Raw genomic sequence first — 20,769 nt, 5'->3', positions numbered from 1 at the left:
CCAAGTCATCTGGAACAGGGAAAATTGTATGCATATAAAATGTAATTACATGAGATGGAATTTGGTTAGAATCAGAGGCCTAACACATCTACCATTGTAAAAATTGCCCCGGGATTTTTAATGACCACAAGTGGACCTCTCTTTTATATCTCATCTGAGAGGCAGCGCATCCACCAGCACAAAACCCTTAACACTATGCTGTGACATTGGTTCATGCCTCAGAGAAGCATGAATCCTTAGCCCTACTGTGGCACTCATAGCCAAGGACTGGCCAGGCCCAGTCCTGATTAGCTTGAGATCTGATAAGTTCACAAACCCGGGTAAAATGGCTGGAGGTGAGAGGCTCTGTGTAAGCAATGAACTCCTTGCTAAACAAGTGTTGGGTAAAGAATGAAAGTAGCAAAGAGAATTTTGGTAAATAAAATGGGGTTATTTGATTTTAGTTTCAAGGATCCACTGGATAATTAAATTTGAAACTTGAACAACCCTTAAAATAATGAAAATATGTAGAGCCCATTTTTGCTTTAAAAAAAATTACACTGTAATCAATAATCGTATCGGTGTTCACACCACTGGTGGAAAGTGCTGAGGAATGGCTAGTTATCTCAAGACTCATGTGAAGTAAATGGTTACTTGCATTTTACATATGGGGGAACTGAGGCATAGCAGTTGCAACTGACCTGAGCACTCATGGTACTGGATGCACTACACCTGTGGCTCTCAACCTTTCCAGATGACTGTACCCCTTTCAGGAGTCTGATTTGTCTTGTGTACCCCCAGGCTTCACCTCACTTAAACTACTTGCTTACAAAATCAGACACAAAAATACAAGTGTCCCAGCACAGTAGTACTGAAAAATAGCTGACTTTCTCATTTTTACCATATAATTATAAAATAAATCAATTGGAATATAAATATTGTGCTTACATTTCAATGTATAGTATATACAACAGTGCAAACAAGTCGTATGAAATTTTAGTTTTTATTGACTTCACTAGTGCTTTTCATGTAGCCTATTGTAAAACTAGGCAAATATCTAGATGAGTTGATGTACCCCCTGGAAGACCTCTGCATACTCCCAGGGGTACATGTGCCCCTGGTTGAGAACCACTGCACTAGACCATGTAGTCTCTGAGTTTAATAACTGGTTATGGTAGGATCCCATAGATTTTGCACTCCTTTTAATGAGGCATCAGCCCCCAAATACTGTCCCAAGAGCTGTATTGGCGTTTGCAACATTCTTATTTTAGGTACTTGTGGCCCCGCATTGCCATAGTATTTGAGCATCTCACAATCTCGAATTGATTTATCCTCATACACACCCTGTCAGGTAGGGAAGTGCTACTATCACCATTGTACAGATGGGGAAATAAGGCCCAGAGACACTGACTTTCTCAAGATCATAGAAGAAGTTTGTGGCAGAGCAGAAAACTGACGTTTGGTCTCCCAAGCCCCAGCCTGGTGCCTTAAACACAGGACCATCCTTCTGCTAAACAAAGATGTTCTGGCACGATCCATGCTAGAGAAATTACCAGAACAAGGTGGCTAACGTCACCTATGTTAGAAATACCAAAGACAAGCAAGTTTTGCCACAGAATAATGAATTTATTTTTAATCTGCGAAGCAGGTATTCAGTGGACAGTAGAATAAAGGCAAGAAATGTTCTACTTTCCCAGTATCTTCACTGTGAAGTCCTCATTATTCATTTTTGTCTTAATGTAGCAGTGCTCAAAAATATGACAAAAATGTCACCTTACCCATGGTAACTGGTTATGTAGGGGAAAGTGAGCGGCTTCAGTAGCTCTAGAACAGTGAGGAAATGCCCCTCAAGGTAATCCGAACCCTCCATTATCTCAGGCACGTTTGCAAGCATCATCAAGCAAGAGAATGAGACTTACTGTGGCAAAAGTTTGCAGTGTTGTAACAGCCCTGTTGGTCCCAGGCTATTAGAGAGACACAGTGCGTGACAGGCCTGCCGACAGGGGGAAGGGGTCAATTGCCCAGGGGCCCAGCGATTTCAAAGGCGGATGGGATAGATACATATTTTTTAATTACAATTTAGAAAGCGAGCGATCTGTTTCCTGCTGCTCTGTACAGAGCGCCGTCCCTCATTGTGCCAATAAGTTTTTCAGAGCGCTGCTGCACCCTGCTGGTCTGGCAGAGCATTCACAACAGCAGCTTGGGAACCATGGAGCTTGCTGCCTCCCCTGGTTGCTCGGGAGCCGCTGTGCCTGCCGTGCTGGCTTTCCGGCTGCAGGGCTGAGGACAGGGGGACTTGAAAGAGGAACAAGCTCCCTCTGCGCTACCAGATTTCCTCCCCCAGGGCTGCAGCTCATTGCCAGACACAAGCCAGCAAATTCAGCCACCCAACTGAGCCACCCTAGGTTTGCCGAGAGGCAGGTGGGGCCAGCCCCCCCCTCGCTGCCGCTAGCACTGGCTGACAAGCCGTTATGACAGGGGCTCTCAAATGGGGGGTCGCGAGCTGTCAGCCTCCACCCCAAACCCCGCTTTGCCTCCAGCATTTATAATGGTGTTAAATATATACAAAAGTATTTTTAATGTATAAGGGGGGTCGCACTCAGAGGCTTGCTATGTAAAAGGGGTCACCAGGACAAAAGGCTGAGAACCCCTGCGCTATCAGGAGCACAGGATCATGGGCCACCTCCACCGCTAAGCCAGAGAATGAGGCGTGGGTTTTCCCTCTGCCTTATTCCCTGGCCGCCTGCTTGGAGATCTCCCGGTAGATGTGGCGCACCATGCCTACCATCTGCTCATTGCTCTGGGCACCAGCTGCGCAAGTATTGTATTGTGTATTTTAACCTGGTTGGGCATATTCAGTTACATCTTGTATATCAGTTTTTTCCTTGTCTTTAGATTACACATGAATCACGATTAGGTGTTTAATTAGCCTACTTGATACTTTAGGTGTTTTCTTACTTTGTGCTGCTTTAAATGTTTTATATATTAATTAATTTTATTCCATAATGTGTTTATTTAATTTAAATATATAACTCGAAATAACACATTCTACATCTCATATTTAGGCTCACAATTTGTTTAATACTGGTGCTGTAACGGGGGGAAATGTTAACTAGATCAAGCAACGCCACAACTTACACACAGTGGATTCTAATGCGTTACCAATAACATAAAAAGTAGGGTCGTGAACCTCAGCCATCCCTTTTGGGGGGGTGGGGGCATTGACTATTCTGCCCTGGGGCCCGGAATTGCTGTCAGCAGGGCTGGTGAGTGAAGTAATATCTTTTATTGGACCAGTTTCGGTGGGTGAGAGAGACAAGCTTTCGAGCTTATGCAGCGCTCTTCTTCAGGGCTGGGAAACTTGCTCAGAGTGTAACGGCTAAATACAAGGTGGAACAGATTGTTCAGCATAAGCAGTACTTAGTGGTCGTACTAATGCTGGGGAATCTGTTCCACCTTGTATTTAGCTGTGATGCTCTGAGTAAGTTTCCCAGACCTGAAGAAGAGCTCTGCAAAAGCTCAAAAGCTTGTCTCACTCACCTACCAAAATTGGTCCAATAAAAGATATTACTTTACCCACCTTGTCCCTGTGTGAACAGTTGAACAGTGTTGACTGCTGATGAGTTCCCTGAGCTCCTACATGTAGTTCAAGGAGCCGTAGTGAGTGTTGGTAGCCAACCTCCACAGTGCAAATCAGTTCTCTTCACCCAGTGCATGGTCTTATTCAAGCATCGGGGCTAGCTCCATTCAAAGAGAATGCTGAAAGTGTGCTTAGTCATCCAATTTCCTCATCAAATTCCTTTTGCAGTAGCTGGTCACACTATTATTCTACCAGTGGGGTAAAGCCGGGCTTGGCCCAGAGCATCATCTCATAGGTCAGGTCAGCAATACAGAGAGATCAGCTTACATCAGTGGTTCCCAAACTGGGGTTCACAAAATGTTACAGGGGGTTCTTGGGGGAAAAAAATCCCTAATAGCAGACAGAGCTGTCCCCTAAGGACCGCGGGCAGCACAAAACCACCAGCTCGGAGCCCCTGGACTTCCAAGAGCTAAGCAGATCAAAGCAAGCACATCTATCACAGTGAAGAGATTTAAACTTCAAGACTCCTTATAAGAAATGGAAAGGGAGGTGGATTTTTTTTTTGCTGTTTTTGAAATTAAATAGGCAGCTAGTCTTGTTTTTAAAATTATTATGAAGAACAAGTTTAAGCTTGGTTGTAATGTGCGTTGTTTGCCTAGACTGCTCAAGACCTGAATGCTTGTGTAGGAGGAACTCTTTGAGTTGGCTTCTTCAATGCCTTCATGCTGTTTCACATCCCATGCTCCTTGATGAAACATAGGAGCCTTGTCTTATAACAGGCTCATTCAAAACGATACAAGCTATGAAAGTGAGATCTTGGAAGAGTATTGCTGTTTTCATAATGTAATAAAAATACAGTAATGATAAATTATTATTAATAATAGTGTGTAATAAGCATGTCATAAAAACAAATTTCCAAGATCACAGCTTTTATAATTTATATTCAGGTAAAGGAGAAAATCCCTGGAAATACTCATTTTTAGGAGGGGGTTCGTGAGACTTGACATTTTAGTGAAAGGGGTTCACAGGTTGTTAAAGTTTGGGAACCACTGGATTACATGTTAGCATTTCCACCTTGCTCAATGCTAGGCAATCCAGCTTTGAGACTTTAATGCTTGAAAACATAGCAGCCCGAATCGCAAAGCAGGTTTCCTTTCTTCACTATGTCCAATGAGGCTGTTGGCTTCACGGCATGGCATAAGAAATCTCAGATCCTAAAATATCTATCGTGAGAAACACCCCCGAGCTTTGTGCCAGCAGCTGAGATGTGGGATAGCTGCTTGCATGTTCCTGGAGTGTGCTGATTGAACCACAATTGTGTAACGTGAAAGGTATGACCATGCACAGCTGATGCACCTTTTCCTGGAAAAGCCCACTGGGCAAATGTGCCGAAACTGTTTGCTACGAGAGGGTCAGCTAAACATGTTCAGTCCCAGTTTCACAAACAGAGTTCTGGGGCTCAGGAAGGCACTTAAGCATATGCTTAAGCACCCTTTCTACATAGGAATTCTTTCCTGGTAAATATTCTAGCTGTTAGCCCTCTAGAGCCAATGGACTTACTGAAGAGTGAATTGGATCCTGTACTGGCTTCTGCATAATCCATTGTACTTCACTTCCATTCTGATTGCCGGGGCGTGATTATTGACAATAAAATAAGAGACACACAAGGTGGGTGAGGTAATGGGCGTGTCTTCATGTACAGCAGTGCAGCTGCACCTGTGCTACTGCACTGCTGTAGCCCTTTCGTTAAGGCGCTACTAACCCGATCGGAGAGTTTCTCCCATCAGAGTGGCTAATCCACCTCCCTGAGAGACGGTGGCTGTGTCGATGGGAGAAGCTCTCCTGTTGACATAGTGCTCTCTACATGGGGGGCTACGTCGGTATAACTACGTTGCTCAGGGGTGTGGATTTTTCACATCCCTGAGCAACAGTTATACCAATATAAGTCTGTAGCATAGACCTGGCTAGTAGCTTTTATTGGACCAGCTTCTGTTGGTGGAAGAGACAGAAAACTTTCAAGTTACACACAGCTCTTCTTCAAGTCTAGGGGCTTGTCTACACTTAAAATGCTACAGCAGCACAGGTACACCATTGTAGCGCTTCAGTGTAGACGTTACATACACCAGTGGAAGGGGTTCTTCCATTGGCATAGGTAATCCACTTCCCCAAGAGGCCTAGTGCTAAGGGAATCGACGCTTGGCAATCAATGCATCAGCAATCGATTTAGCGGGTCTGGTGAAGACCCACTAAATTGACCACAGATCGCTCTCCCATTGACTCCTGTACTCCACTGGATAGAGAAGAGCAAGGGGAGTTGACTACATCGCGTAGTGTGGAGCCCGCAGTAAGAAGATCTAAGCTATGTTCGTTTGAGTTACGCTATTCACGTAACTCAAATTGCATAGCTTAGATCGACTTTTCCCTTTAGTGTAGGCAAGGCCTACATGGAGACTTAGGTCAGCTTAACAATGCTGCTCAGAGAGTGTGGATTTTCACATCCCTGACTGACATAGTAAATCCAACCTAATTTTCTAGTATAGAGCAGATTACCTGGGAAAGGTAATCAGTGTCACAGCTAAATACAAGGTGGAACAGATTAAGTATAGGAGTTAATGCATTGCAAAGGACCACTCAAAATTAACTGGGCTATTAACACCTCTGCAGTCATAAGACAAAGGAGTGTTAGTGGGTTACAGATTGTTGTAAAGAGACATAAAACCAGCATTCTTATTGAGTCCATGATTTTTAGTGTCTAGCAAAGTAATGACTGTAGGCGCCCAGGCTTATCTTTTGAAGATGTTGTGCGGGTTTCCTTTGAGGACGAGGACTGAGAGGTCATGTACAGAGTGATCATTTTGTGAAAAGTGCTTGCCCGCAGATGGTAGTGTGTTTTTGTCTTTTATAATTTTTTCATTTTTGAGAGCATAGTGATTGTCTGGTTTTATCTTCATAGCTGTTGTGTGGCATTTGATGCGCTGTTCTGAGGTGCACCACATGTTGTGATAGGTATATGTGGATCTCCAAAGGTGTGCTGTTGGGAGGGTGAGGGCATTGATCATCATAGCAGTAGAGATATGTCTGTGGATTTTGCATCTATTACAGCAGGGTCTAGTGCAGCAGTGCCAACTTTGAGAGATCAAAAATCATGAGATTGGCCCAACAATCATGACATAAAAAAAAAAAAAGATATCATGTTTTTAGGTCAGTTCCTTGATTTTTTTGAACTCCACCTGCCCGTCCCCAGGGTGTGTGCATGGGACAACTAGTGTTCACTCTCCCACAGATACTAGATAAGGTGATTTTGGCCCCTGCTGCAGGAGATCTCACCCCCACATCTGCCCAATTAATCCTGTCCCCGTAGTTCCCCCATCAGTTCTGTTCCTATCCAACCCCCCTCAGTTCAGTCCCCCAGCTGCTCTCATCTGCCTGTCAGTTCAGCACCTCCCCATCACCTCCCACCGTTCCCAGAACTCATCCCATCTGCTCAGAATCCACCATCAATACAGCCCCCGACCTCATCAGCATCCACCCTGGTCACTTCAGCCACCTGCAGTCCCCAGGCCATAATCCAGCTCTCCCAGCCTCTGCTCCTCATAGGGTTCTTTGCCCCTCCCCCCAGGCCTGGGAGCTGCAGTAGGGTCCCCTCTTCCACTTCCCAGCCTGGCAGGGGAGCCATCATTCCTGAGGTGAACCTGACAGCAGGAACCCTTGCCACACCCGGGTCTGACAGGATTTCCAAGTAAAATTAGCCTCACTTCCTGAACTCTCAAATGTCAGGATTTTTTTTTTCTGTTTATTTGTTTTTTCAGCTGTGAATCCTGACATTTGAGAGTTTTATCACAAGATCATGAGTGAGGCTTAATTTTACTCAGAAATCACGTCTCTTGCGATCCGGTCACGAAAGTTGGCATATCTAGTGCTGCTTTGAGTTGGTGTGTCCTGGTCTGCGAGGAGCTTGCATCTGATGATGATGAGCTCTCGAATGAGCTCACCTAGGGTGTTTTTGTCTGTTAGCATTTTCTATCACCCATGGGCAAAAACTTTTCACAAAACGATCACACCATATCTGACCTCTCCCACCAACCTGCCCATCTTCAAGAGCTTCCCCCACCAACATAGCTGCCGCCGCTCGTTGGGGGTAGGTTAATTATGTCGACAGGAGAGCTCTCTCCCGTCTGCCTAGAGCGTCTACACGAAAGATCTATCCTGGTAGTGTAGCTGTGCCAATGTAAGGGCTTGGCTATACTTGCAGATGTAGAGCGCTGGGAGTTAAACCAGCCTTTGGAGACCACAGCAGGGAAAACGCTGCCATGTGTTTACACTGTCAGCTGCAAGTGCACTGGCGGGGCCACATTAGCAGCTCTCGCAGCACCACAAAGAGCAGTGTGTTGTGGTAGCTATCCCAGTGTGCAAGTGGCTGCAACGTGCTTTTCAAATGGGGTGTGTGTGTGTGGAGTATGACAGGGAGTGTGTTGTGTGTATGTGGGGGGGGAGACAGTGTGTTTTGGGGGGCTGAGTGTGTGTCAGCATGCTGTCTTGTAAGTTCAGACAGCAGCAGACCCCACACACACACTAGCAGCATTCCACACTAATGGTTTTCTTTGTCCTAGAGCAGATAAGCAGCCCGCTGTCAGAAATGGAGCTTTGAAAGGGGATATTCCCACACCTGCAGCAGAGTTCAAAACAACGGCCACTTGACTTCAGGGGATCATGGGGTGTTTCTGGAGGCCAATCACAGTGCAGTAATGCAACACGTCATCCATACTGACGCCCGGGCGTTTCAGCCGGGGTGCAGCAAGCTTTATGTTTTTCGTGGAGGTGGATTACCAGGAGCGCTCCAGCTGCAGAGTCCAGGCGCTCTACGTGCCTTGCCAGTGTGGACTCCTCAGGAGTTAGGGCGCCCGGGGCTGCTTTAATGCGCTCTAACTTGCAAGTGTAGCCAAGCCCTAAGGTTTCTGGTGTGGTCAGGGCTAACCCTCTTTTGTCCTATGACTGCAGAGGTGTTAATGGGCTACTTCATTTTGAATGGTCCCTTGCAACAGAGTTAACTCCTAGGCTTCCCAATCTGTTCCACATTGTATTTAGCTGTGACACTCTGATTGCCTTTCTCAGACTTGAAGAAGAGCTCTGCTTAGCTCGAACGCTTCTCTTGGCCTGGTCGATCACATCATATCTGACCTCTCCTGCTGACATAGCTACCACCACTCGTTGGGAGTGGATTAATTACGCTGAAAGGAGAGTTCTGTCCTGTCCCCTTAGGGCTAGTCTACACTGGCAACCTTAAAACGCTCTAAAAAACCCACCTCCACGCGGGGCGTAGTGCGGCTCCCAGCGCTGGTGCGCTATCTACGCTGGCGCTTTACTGCACTGAAACTTGCTGCACTTGGGGGGGGGGGGTGATTTCACACCCCTGAGCGAGAAAGTGCTGTAACGTGCCAGTGTAGACAAGCCCTTAGAGTGGCTACATGAGAGAGCTTGCAGCTGCGCCACTGTGAGCTCTCTTGTGTAAACATGGCCTTAAGAGGCAGAACGAGAGTGACCTAATTCAGGTCAGAGTTGGTTTACCATTAGAAAAGGCATCCTTTGATTTTTATTTCAGTACATCTCCAACTCTGTATATTTATAGTAAACAGGAAAGATGGCAACTTTAGATCCTGCTGGCTTAAATCCTCTGCTGACATACTTGGATTACTGACAGAGTGACTGTAGCACTTGGTATGGTTGTATAAACTGAACAGATTTGATATACAAGTTATTGAGAGAAAATAAAATAGGGCCCACCACAATGCCATGTTTTAGGACTATATCTGCGCTTCAAGAGATCTGGACCTTTTTGTTCTGTTTACAAAGTTGTGGGACTTACGTGATCCTTCCCACCCCACAGTTATATCAGCAGTAGTCTCCATATCCAGCTGAAAATCTGATTGTTTGTCTGGCTTGCTTTGCAGGAGGTGTATCGAATCCCGAAGAAGAGTCAAGCAGAAAAGGAAAGTAGTGGTATGTAGTCAAGGAACCTTTCAAGTAGCAGCTGAAACTATTTTCCTTGTGTCTAAAGTTGAATGCTTATCAGAGACGCTGTACACACGTATACACACACACCACTTTTTTATTATATGTATTACAGTGGAACCTAAGGGATCCCTTGTGGTTGATGCTGTACGTACACATTGTTCAAGACGGTTTCTGCCCTAAACAGTGTACAGTCTAGGTAGACAGTACAGGCGAATGTTGGGAGAAAGGAAGTATTGCTATTTTCATTTTAAGATGGGGAACTGCAGCACAGAGTAAAGGACTTGCTCAAAGTCACATAGTCTATGGTAGAGCTAAGAATTTAACCCCCATCTCCTGAATCCCAGCCCAGTGTCTTAACCATGAGGCCAGTGTTCCTCTCTACAGCTAATACATAATCTGATCAAAGTAAGGAAATTCAGAGTGGGATGTACAGAGGCTTATCGGTACGTGGACAGAGGGGACTTTAAACTCAGAGGCTTCTCTCTGTGCATCTCCCGTTAACTGAATATCTTCCTTTTGTGGGTCCCCAGCTTCAGGTGTCGTACGCACCAGGTCTTAAGTCATGTTTGCTGAACCAGCTTAAAACCACTTTTCAGCAGACCAATGTGAGTGGACCTGAAAAGTGTTTAAACCAACTTTGAGAATGGTACCATAGCCTGGGTAAAAGGCAAGATTAGAACATTGTTTCCAAGCTCAGTTTACATATCAGTAGCTCTTTTGTACATGGGTCCAAGGATCTCCATGCAGACTGGAGTTCGATATAAACATGAAACAGAAGCAGTTTGTACCCCTGGGTTGCAATTCTGTTCTGTCTCACTAGATCACTGATTTGTAACTTTAGCTCAGACTGTGTGTTCGCACCTGTTACTCACTGTTTCATGAGGAGAGGGGGAACTCAAAACTGGCATGTAGTGCTTGTTACTTTTTATCTATGCACAGCCCCACAAGAACAAAATCAATTAAAACGATGTTAAATTACATCTAGTGCTACGTGACATGGGGGCATTTGTGGAAAGTGACTTATATGCTCTGGGCACCATATGTTGCCCATTTGTAGGGACTTAAGAGCCTGTTTTTTTATTTTTTATTTTTTTCCTGATGTAAAAAAGATTGGCGCTAAAGAGGTTGTTCTCGAGCACTGCAGAAAGAGCGACTCCACTGCTCTTCACAAACAGCAATTCATGCTAGTTTTACATTGATTGGGTGACCTTTGACAAATTAATTGAATTGTGCTAGCGACAGAAAATACTCTGATGCACCCTGAAGAATTAATGGCATTCTTGAGATGTGTTGGATATATTAGACATTTGCACAACCTAAGTCCTTGCAAATTTTCAGCTTTGCAATGATTCAGATGTGAGCACTCAAGGAATTAGCTATTAATACAGTACAGCACCATGGTATGTTATATGTGCACTCATACCGTGACAATACATTCACTTCAGAGTTCTCTTGTGGTATAATGCTGTGGCTTTCAGAAGTGGGCCATTTTTTTTAAAATCAAGCGCCTCTCTTGGAGCATCTTCACTTCTCTTTCCCCTTTCTATGCCTTTCCATTTGGCAGCCATACAGGCGACATTAATATTAAGACACTATTAAAGAGATGAAAAGAAATAGGACACTGTTAAAGAAATATAAAAAAATAAATTTAAATTATAAATGTAAATTTATAAATTTATAAATTATTAAATTGTAAATACATTTAAATAAATAAATTAAAAATAAAGAAATTCTCTTACTGTGATAGGTGTAACTGATTATGAAATCTGCAGCTTGTATCCATGCCATTGGTTCATAGCTCAGAGAGAAGTTGTGGGCTAGGTGTAGAAATTATCAGATGGGCTTCAATAGTCTTAAATTCTGATTCTATAAAATTATTTCTTCTTCACAGCTTGTAGGAGGTTCTTATTTTATGGGGCCAAATGTCCCTGTTTCCTGCTGTCCTTCCTCTCCAGGTCACTTGGCAGTTCTTTCATTCTGCATATTTGATACCTCTGTAATTTTGATTGTGCTTAATTCCTCTTTCCCCACCCACCCCCAAATACTCCACCCTTGACTAAGACAAGAATCAGGATATAAGTAAGTGTTGGGGGTGGGGGCAGTTGGCCTGAAAAAACCTCTGGCCATTATGAAAAGCATCCTAGACTGTGCTTACAGTTAGCAGAAGGCATCACTCCTTGCAGATTGACAGGTGCTTATCAGTGTGACACTGTTTTGCAGACAGACAGCGTATGCTCTGGAGATCACTATTGAAGAATCACTGATAACAGTGCAAAATATCATGACCTGTCTCACTGCAGGTGTCTTATAATTAATGTGACAGTTCCTTGATAGGTATAGTAACTTGTCAGTGCTGCAAATTCGGGGTGCACAGATCAGTTGTGAAAAATGACAGTAGTGTAAAAGATTTAGAGTGCCAAAAAGTTGAAGGAATATATTGTGTTGTGTCAACATGTCTAAACACCGATTAGGACCTGTTTCTTGTTTTAAAGGGTTTTACGGAAGCAATTATGTTCAAACTGTATACGAAAGAGGCTGTAGTGTCAAAACGTGTCCCTAGTGATTGATACAAAGTCACACTCCGCCAGTGCACTTTGTCACCTGGGCTGATTATCTGGAGACAAAATTCAAGTTTTACCACACACACTACGTGCTTCCTCTTGTTAAAAACTCCTAGAGTGCTAGGCCAGATGCTTTTCAAGTCTAATAAAATATGTAATCAGTGTTGAAGACTATGCACATGCCAAGTTTTTTATATCCAAACTTTTCAAGTGCAAAAATGCATCTAATAACCTATATTAAGGTCTGAAGACCTCATTTTTCACTCTGATTAAATTTTCTTCAAATTCAGGTGGAGGAGGAGGGGGGAATTCCCATGGGATCTAAGAATAAGCATGATAAATTTCAGTCTGTTACGTAATGTCCCAGGAAAGAGAGAAGTCACTAAAAATAGGGTGTTAAAAAGAAAGTATTGTCTCAGCCATAACTACAGTGTAGTGCTAATAGGGGGCATCCTGCATTTCATTTGAGTGATTGGGCCAAAAAATACACATACTACAACAGCAGCAAAGGTGAAAGCAGAAACCTACTGAAATGTAAAGACTACTTCCTTTTATCCATCTTGCTTAACAGGAGACCGGGGGAGGGATGCAGTTGGTCATAGGGACCAAACTGCTACCCCAAAGAATCCAAACCAGAGCAGAGAGAGAGACCCTGAGAGGCAGAGCCAGAGTAAAGAGAAGAAGAAACGGAGAGAGTCATTGTCCCCACCATCTTCGGCCTATGAGCGAGGAACCAAGAGGCCGGATGACAGGCAAGTTGTCTTACTGTACCATTTCCATCAAGAATGCTCCTGCTGAGGGTTCTGATGATCCCGTGTGAGTCCAGCAGGGGAAAGTTGAATTTATTTAGCCTTTTCAAACTAAAGTTGCCAAAGATGATTTTTTGTGACCTTCTGAAAATAAATAGGAAAAAGGAAATTTTCTATTAAATGAATATGCTGTGTGGTTATTGATAATGGATGTGGAAGGAAGTCTTTCATTTCTAGATGACTGCTTCAAATGTAGTCCACTTCAGCTAGGGTAGCTTGGAGTTGTGTAGCTACAACTGAGAAGAGCTGAACAAATACCCTTAGCGTCTCCCATCAACTTCTCAGTGCTGCTTGGGAATGAATTATGCTGGTGGTGTTTTGGTGATGGAAGCCGTATCCAGTTCTCATTCAGAAATGACCGTGAAAGTGGGAAAGTTTAGAGGGGAAGTCAGAGGGTACCAACCTGGACTCTGAAAACTTCCCCTTAGCCTATCCAGGAGATACTCTATTTAATTTTAAATTACGTTACACTAGGACCTGCCTGCACACTGCAGATAATAAAAGTGCAAAGCCAAAAAAGAAATAACTTCCCTGGATACATAGAAAATCCTCAAAAGCACCTTTTTATGTATAAAAAATGGAAATTATCCAGTGGCTATCCAGCAAAAGATAACCCAAGGAAATACATCATCAGGCAGCTATTTCTCTCCCGTTACCCTTCCTTCCCCTTTCTCCACAAACAGTTTCATCAGACTGCATTTGCTCAGGTAAAGTGACTCTTAGAAACCTATAAAAACAATTAAAACGGCGCCACACGACGGTGGTTCTTCCTGAGCAATCTGTTGGCCGTCTCCCCTGCACAGTTTCTTCACAGCTTAGCTTTGCCAGCACGTGAGAGGTTAGTGAAGTGCTGCTATTTCCGTCTTGCATACTACTTGTATAGCACTTCTCGTCTTTAAAGTTCTTTCCAGATGGTTATCTAATTAGCCCTTTAAAAATATCCTATGAGGTAGGTAAGCAGTATCTTCATATTACATATAGGCAAACTTTAAATAAGAGGTTAGAGATGCACTCACCTTGAAATCTAATTAATTTTTTTAATTAGTTTAAAGTAGCTTCAGTTACTACACCTGCCCCTGAGACCCTTTGCAAATTTTTGTGTTTTTTTTAAATCAAACTATCTATTTTAAAAATACTTTCTGTGAAACATCCAGACAAAGGGGAGAACTGGCTAATTACCTATGGGAAACAGTGAAACTGACAAGGCACAAAAACAATTCCGAAGTGATTTCATTTGGTTTGTATTACATTAGCAGCAAGAGGCCCTAACCAAGATCTGGGGGTCCATTGTGTTAGGTGCAGTACATAGAGTAAGAGACAGTCCCTGTCTAAATAGACAAGATGGACAAAGGCTGGGAGGAAAGAGGTAGTATCCCCATTTTTCAGATGGGAAACTAAGGGAAAGAGAGTTCGTGACTTGGCCAAGATCACCCAGGAAGTCTGACAGAACTAGGTATTGGACTCAGATCTGCTGAGTGAGCTTCAACCCCCAGTCCAAGAGGGACTTGTCACAGACCATGCAGGAAGGTAGAATTAGAATTTGAGAACCTTCTGGCTCCTAGTCCTGTGGTCCAACCACTTCTATGTGCCTGCCATTAAACTGCTTACAACTTTAAAGTCAGAATACGTGCACATTTTCATTATTCTGATGTCGTTAATACAACTCGATGGAAGTAAATGGAGTAGCGGACAATAAGAGGAGAAATTGACATACAGAAAGTTGGTTGGGAACAGTGTGGGAACCTACTGAAATTTAGTAGTTGCGGTCCACATTTAATATAATATAATCCTTCTGCAGGATTAGCAAACGCCGCCATGTTTGGAGGGAGAAAAGTCCTGTTAAATATAACAAATGGCTAAAAGTATGTCCCAAGTATTGAGCATGAGCCATAACTGTACGTTAACAATGTCAAATCACACTACTGAATATCATTTCGTTTTCATGTGGACCCTTAAACTGCCCAGTCTAGCAACTGATGTCATCTGGATGGTTATTTTTCAAGTGCTGTATGAGTGTGTGGAATTGTGTAGAGTCTAAAGGAAATAAAATGGCCCCTGCTCAGAGAGCCAAGATACTGCATGTTCACTGTCAGCCAATGTTGACGACTGGAGAGACGAATGTGACAACTGGTGGAGCGGGTTGGGCAAGTGAAGCAGAGTGGGTCGAGCTGATCACAGAAAACAAGGAGTCGATAATTATGAATAAGCAATACTTAGAGATGATGAAAGGCAGCAGAGGTCAGTGGAGTTAATAAACGTTACATTAAGTATGTGGGATTCTTGGGGGCAAGACAGAACTCTTGTTCTGACTATCTAAAATGCAGCACACATCCTTGTTAAAGCCAGTACCGAGCCAGTCAAGGTCTACTATATGGACTTCAGAAAAGCCGAGAGAGAATAATTGATTACAAAAAAGTCACATTTTTCAAATAACACAGCATTCCATTGTCCTCATGTTATTCTCTATTAAGCACGTTTGAAAGGCCAGCATAAAAATTGGAGTATAAATCCACAAAAAATATCCATTTGCAGAACAAAAACCAAACAAATGACTGGAGGCAGAAGTAGAGATGGATGAATTACTAATATATATTAAGAGAGATAAAAAAGGCAAAAAGCACAGGAAACATGAGACAAGGTAAACTTCGTGGCAGGAAAGTTCTCGTTACAGCAAGGGGAAGATTAGAAAAACAGAAAATACTGACTAGCAAATGATTGAGCATGAGTGTTCTCTGGTGATAGAGATCAGGAAGCCCTTTCTTTGCATGTTCTTCCCAGATGCACCCTCGCTGTGTAAACAGTGACTTTGTGTAAGAGGAAAATATGCAAAATGTAGCATGGCAAAAATGAAGCTTGGAGAATGAGGGGATGACTGCCCTTAGAGGCATCCTAATAATCATTAATCTGACCCCATCTCGTAATATGGGCCAGTCATCCACAGCTAGGGCACTTTGGATAGTACTTCATTCCAAAAAACTGTATGAAATCCTTATAGTGGAGGTGAGCAGAACAGGTGAAGTCAGAGCGGTGAAGAACTCCAAAGATGTTCTCAGAACTCTGGAGGATTTGGAGGTATGCTGGCATGCCCTTGGCACACTTCCTTGCCCTTGCTGCTTCTCTGGAGTGGAGATTCTCCTAGAGGAGATGGGCCCTTGGATGAATGGAGGAACTATTATGACACACGCTTAACGTCACGACTGAATCACTTGCCTTTTTTTGTATTTATTCCTTTGCGTGAGTTGGCTCTTAATACAAGTTCTTTGGATAAGTGCAGAAAAATACTGACTTTTTCGTTTAATTATTTAAATTGGATTCTCACTACCAAGAAGATTCATATAAACATAAATACTCACAGGTATTTGAACTGGACTGAAGAAACAAAAGGGCATCTTAACTAATGTACTTGTAGCAATATCCAGCAAACTGGATGTGTGAATACAAAGTTGATGTGTATATGAATATATTTGCTGCTTTGTAGAACCCACTATAGCTAATGCTGCAAAGCATTTTCACTTGTAACCCCTGTTTTCATGCACTCATAACTTTCAAAAATATCCACCTTTTCATCTTTAATTTTCCATGCTTTGTGTCTGACCTAAGCTATCTTTTTTTACCCCTGGAAAATCTTGTCAGCAGTTTTGTGTTTCAGGAAGAAAAATATTACTCCTATTTAAATAAATAAATAAATGGAAAAAGTCTAACCACATTTTTTTTAGGCAGATCTGTGGTCCAGTAAATAGCACAACTCTAAATGGAAGTCAGTTGTTTATAATTCCATTGTTCTTAAATAACATTTGCAAATTAAGATGGAGACTAGTATTCAGAAATAATTAAAAGGTTCCAAAAGGTCTCAGTGGTTGAATGTCAATTATTGAGTTATGCATGCAAAGAAGTCTTAATCTTCTTGTGGCAGAAACGTTTGAATGTTTTTCACCCTTGCATAGCTCCAGATCAATGAATATATTTCATTCCTTTTATCAAAAAATTGAGAGTCACGAAGCATGGAAAATATCAGCCAAAACAGATATATTTTGAGAAATTTCTGAACCTATGAAAAGGCAGCTATAAGGAAATATCAGTGCAATGTTATCTGCTATCACGCTGACCACTAGGAAAAGTTATAATGCAATAGATATGTTTAGATTATCCAGCACAATTTCTCTTGGGTTGCATTGCTTGAACTTGAGGGCATAAAGGCACATAAAATGTATGTTACACAGAGACAGCATAATTACCTGTGTTGCTCTGCTAAAATCCTTAAATGCTCTGACAGACCTAGAGCCATGATGCAGCTGTGAAGAGGGAAATCCTCCAGGGGAATGAACATTACAGGAGTGGGAAACAGTGACATGAGGTTCCTCAGTATTTTTGGATGCTACTCAATGCCAACCTCTTAATTCACAATTAAGACTTGCCATTGTAAACATACAATAGTTAGGGAATTCTAGGGTTTAGGTTCCCACTGGAAATATCATTTGCCCAAACTCCTTTTGCTTATACATTATATTGCAACAAGGCAGAGGCTACCCAGCTGTTGTCCAAACCACTGTTGGCTCCCAAAAGGCTGGCTAATCACAAGGTTCTGGCTTCTTCATGTTCCAGTTGCTAAAAGCGCATTAAAAACCCTAAAAATATTCTTTTCCTAATATTTTTCCAAAAGGCCATTACTGTACTGACCACAGAGATGTTATGTTAATGGGAAGAGAGGGGAACCAAGTAACTTAAGACGTGGACCACGCTATGAAAATTTTTGGGAATGCCTCTGTTACTGGATAGTATGTTACATTTACCCCACGTATAACAAGTTATGTTAACTTTTACTTATGCAAATGCAGCTTGAGGGAGCCCAGAAAGGGGACATGTAAACTATAGCTGTCTGCTGGTCTCAATAAACTTTCACTGGATTTTTTTAGTCTGGTGTGCTACTGGATACTTCGTTTGGGGTTCTTTCAGTAGTGTGGTTTTCTTTCCTCCACCAAAAGGTTAAGTTTCAGGATTAGATCTGCCTGTGATGATACGAACAAGATCTTCTTTTGCATGGGCTTTTTAGAAAAGTAAATGCTTTATGTATGTGTGTGTGTACATATGTGAATGTCTTGCGCATACATGCAGTGAATATGAGTCTGTGTATGAAATGGAGAAAATGTCCAAACCTAGTGAGTTTTTTTTCTTTTGCACTCTATTTCAGGCTATCTTTTCTTTCAAATAATTTTAAAATTCACTCTAGAGTGAAGAAATGTGTTCCAAGGTTCATGTTGGAGAAATAAATGTTCTGTTATGACTCCTATCTTCACTCTGCATTTGGTTTTTAATGCATTTATTGATGGGCCTTTATCTATAAATAGCATCCGAGGGTGCCCCTATAATCTTTGTAACTCTGGGGCAGAAGTTATGAAGTGGTTCTCTTTTTCAGGTATGACACACCCGCTTCTTCTAAGAAGAAAGTGCGGCTCAAGGATCGCAACAAGCTGTCCACGGAAGAACGCAGGAAGCTGTTTGAACAGGAAGTAGCTCAGCGGGAGGCTCAGAAACAACAGCAGCAACTACAGAACCTAGGGATGACTTCCCCACTTCCATACGATTCCATGGGCTACAGCGCTCCCCACCACAGCTTTATTGGCTATCCCCCTGGCTATCCCATGCAGGCTTATGTGGATCCCAGCAATCCCAATGCTGGGAAGGTGCTACTACCCACACCGAGCCTGGATCCCATGTGCTCTCCTGCAGCCTATGAGCATCCTCAGACTTTGGTTGGGCACACAGTCGAACCACCCCTGACTACTCCTCAGCCGGTACCAGTAGTACAACATGTAGCAACAACGATGGAGGTTTCTGCTCCTCAGTACGTAGCACAAAGTGACACCGTTGTCCATCAGGAACCGAATGTAGCTGTCTTGCCAGTGCCTGCCCCGGGTCCAGTGCAGGGGCAGAGTTATGGAGTATGGGATTCCAGTCAGCAGACTGTAGCTGTGCAACAGCAGTACTCTCCGGCCCAGTCTCAGCCAACCATATATTACCCAGGACAGACGTGTCAGACTGTTTATGGTGTGACATCACCTTATTCTCAGACGCCGCCGCCAATTGTACAGGTAACTCTCTGTTAGAAAATGCATAATGAACCCTTCAAACTCAGCTTCTCGATAAGCACCAGACAATGAAAGGAGTTAGGTTGCTAGCTGAAAGACAAATTTTTCTACAGTTAACACTTCTAACTCTAGTATCTGGTGAGTCTGGAGCATTGGGGCAGTTTAATCATGTGGGCCTGCCTTGTGGGGTCTGAGTGAAGCAGACTCTTCTAATTTATTAAGATTTTCTTTTTTCTTTAATGTGCACAGTGAAGAATCTCTTAGTCACTGGGACTGCGTGCTTAGCAGTTGGAGAGAGATTTTTCCTACTCTATATATGTTTTATCCATTATTTTTTCTGTTGTTAATGTCTGTTTTTGTGAACGGATGCTTCTGGGCAAGGGATTTTACTCTTACGTAGTATGTTATGGAGGCAGTAAACATGCAGGTGTGCAGTCATTTAACATTCCTAACCCTTGGGTGGATTTTTAGAAACATGGTCGGGGTTCTAAGGTTCTCTGTAAAGTATATGGAATGCAGTACCTGTGCACCCTAGAGAGTTACTGCAATTCCAAAGTAGAAGACAGTGTTGGGATAACATACAATGAAATCTATCCGTTCAGGGATTCTGCTGACCTGAATTGAGGGTTAAGAGGGAGTAGATTATGATGATGCTAGAAGTCCATGATACCGATGCCATGCAATTTACTGCAATCCATCAGTGGTGTGAGGGGTTTTGTTTGAAACCAAATCTTGAAATGACGACAAAAAATGTAGTATTCCGTACTTATTCTTTTTCTATTCCCTAACCAATTTGGTTAAACTCAGTCTGGCACTCTGAAAAATCAAGCTTGGACTCCTTCTGCCTATTAATAAAAATTCTGCTATTTGATCTTAGGTAACAGCTGTCTTGCTGATTCAGATTTCCTTCAAATGCAGCACATGGGGTAACTGGATGGCTCTGAAGATTGCTAATAGGACAAATGTTCCTTCATTTGTAGGTCACTGATTTGAATTCAGCTCAGGTCAATGATTATCACCATTTGATGTTGGCATTTACCACCTGTTTGGTGGGCTGTGTGAAATGATTTGATTAGTCAAGTCAATTCCTCGTGGACAGATGTCCATCACAAAAAACATGCCCACCACTGATTTGTTTCGTATTGGCATTCTCAACAGATTAACCAGGACTGACTGGGCCATGGGGACTGAAGCCTTCTCTTGCAACACACACACACATTCATCACTAGAGGTAGTCCCATTAGGCCAGGATTGAGCATTGGGAGATGGATTTCCCTGCTGTAGACTTTCTGCAGACAATTTTGCTAGTATCAGTCTGGCTCCTTCTAGAAGCACTAAATCCACTCTCAGGTCTATTTTTTGCATTTTCCAAATACAATAAAGATATTAAGTTGGTTCTGTTAAGATGGAAGGGAGAACTCACCAAGAGCATAACAATGCATCCCTCTACTATATGTATCAGCAAACATGCATCTTAATATTCAGATAGGAGCATGCACAGTAAGAGAAGAACAAAACACTCTCACTTTCTTGATCATCAATTCAAGGGAGAAGGCATAAAAAACAAACAGGACTTCAGTTATCAGCTTTATGTTGTTGCTTGCTGAGTTCCACATAATCTTCCATTTCCACGTGTAATTGCCGTGGTTATTCCATGGGCTGATTCTAACATAATTTGTATTGTCTGTCCCAGTCATATCTAGGCTATGATACAGACTTTAAATACACAGATGTGTAGTACC

The 20,769-nt window shown here is 42.8% G+C and overlaps 1 protein-coding gene across 5 annotated transcripts in view; it reads left to right on the top strand.

The window, feature by feature from the left end:
• The window catches only part of SETD2 (SET domain containing 2, histone lysine methyltransferase), a 145,056-nt gene that overhangs the window by 77,806 nt on the left and 46,481 nt on the right, over positions 1-20,769 (top strand). For 4 of the 5 annotated variants that reach the window (XM_045003713.1, XM_045003714.1, XM_045003716.1 and 1 more), the window contains 3 exons: positions 9,508-9,556; positions 12,704-12,884; positions 18,355-19,030. In XM_045003713.1, the coding sequence (XP_044859648.1) occupies positions 9,508-9,556; positions 12,704-12,884; positions 18,355-19,030 (906 nt within the window). Of the gene's footprint in view, positions 1-9,507; positions 9,557-12,703; positions 12,885-18,354; positions 19,031-20,769 lie in introns of those variants that run through there. The other variant, XR_006576688.1, reaches the window with a different exon arrangement.

This window comes from Mauremys mutica, chromosome 2, assembly GCF_020497125.1.
Source record: "Mauremys mutica isolate MM-2020 ecotype Southern chromosome 2, ASM2049712v1, whole genome shotgun sequence".
Taxonomy (NCBI): Eukaryota; Metazoa; Chordata; order Testudines; family Geoemydidae; genus Mauremys; species Mauremys mutica.
This window is presented reverse-complemented; position numbering and strand designations above follow the sequence as displayed.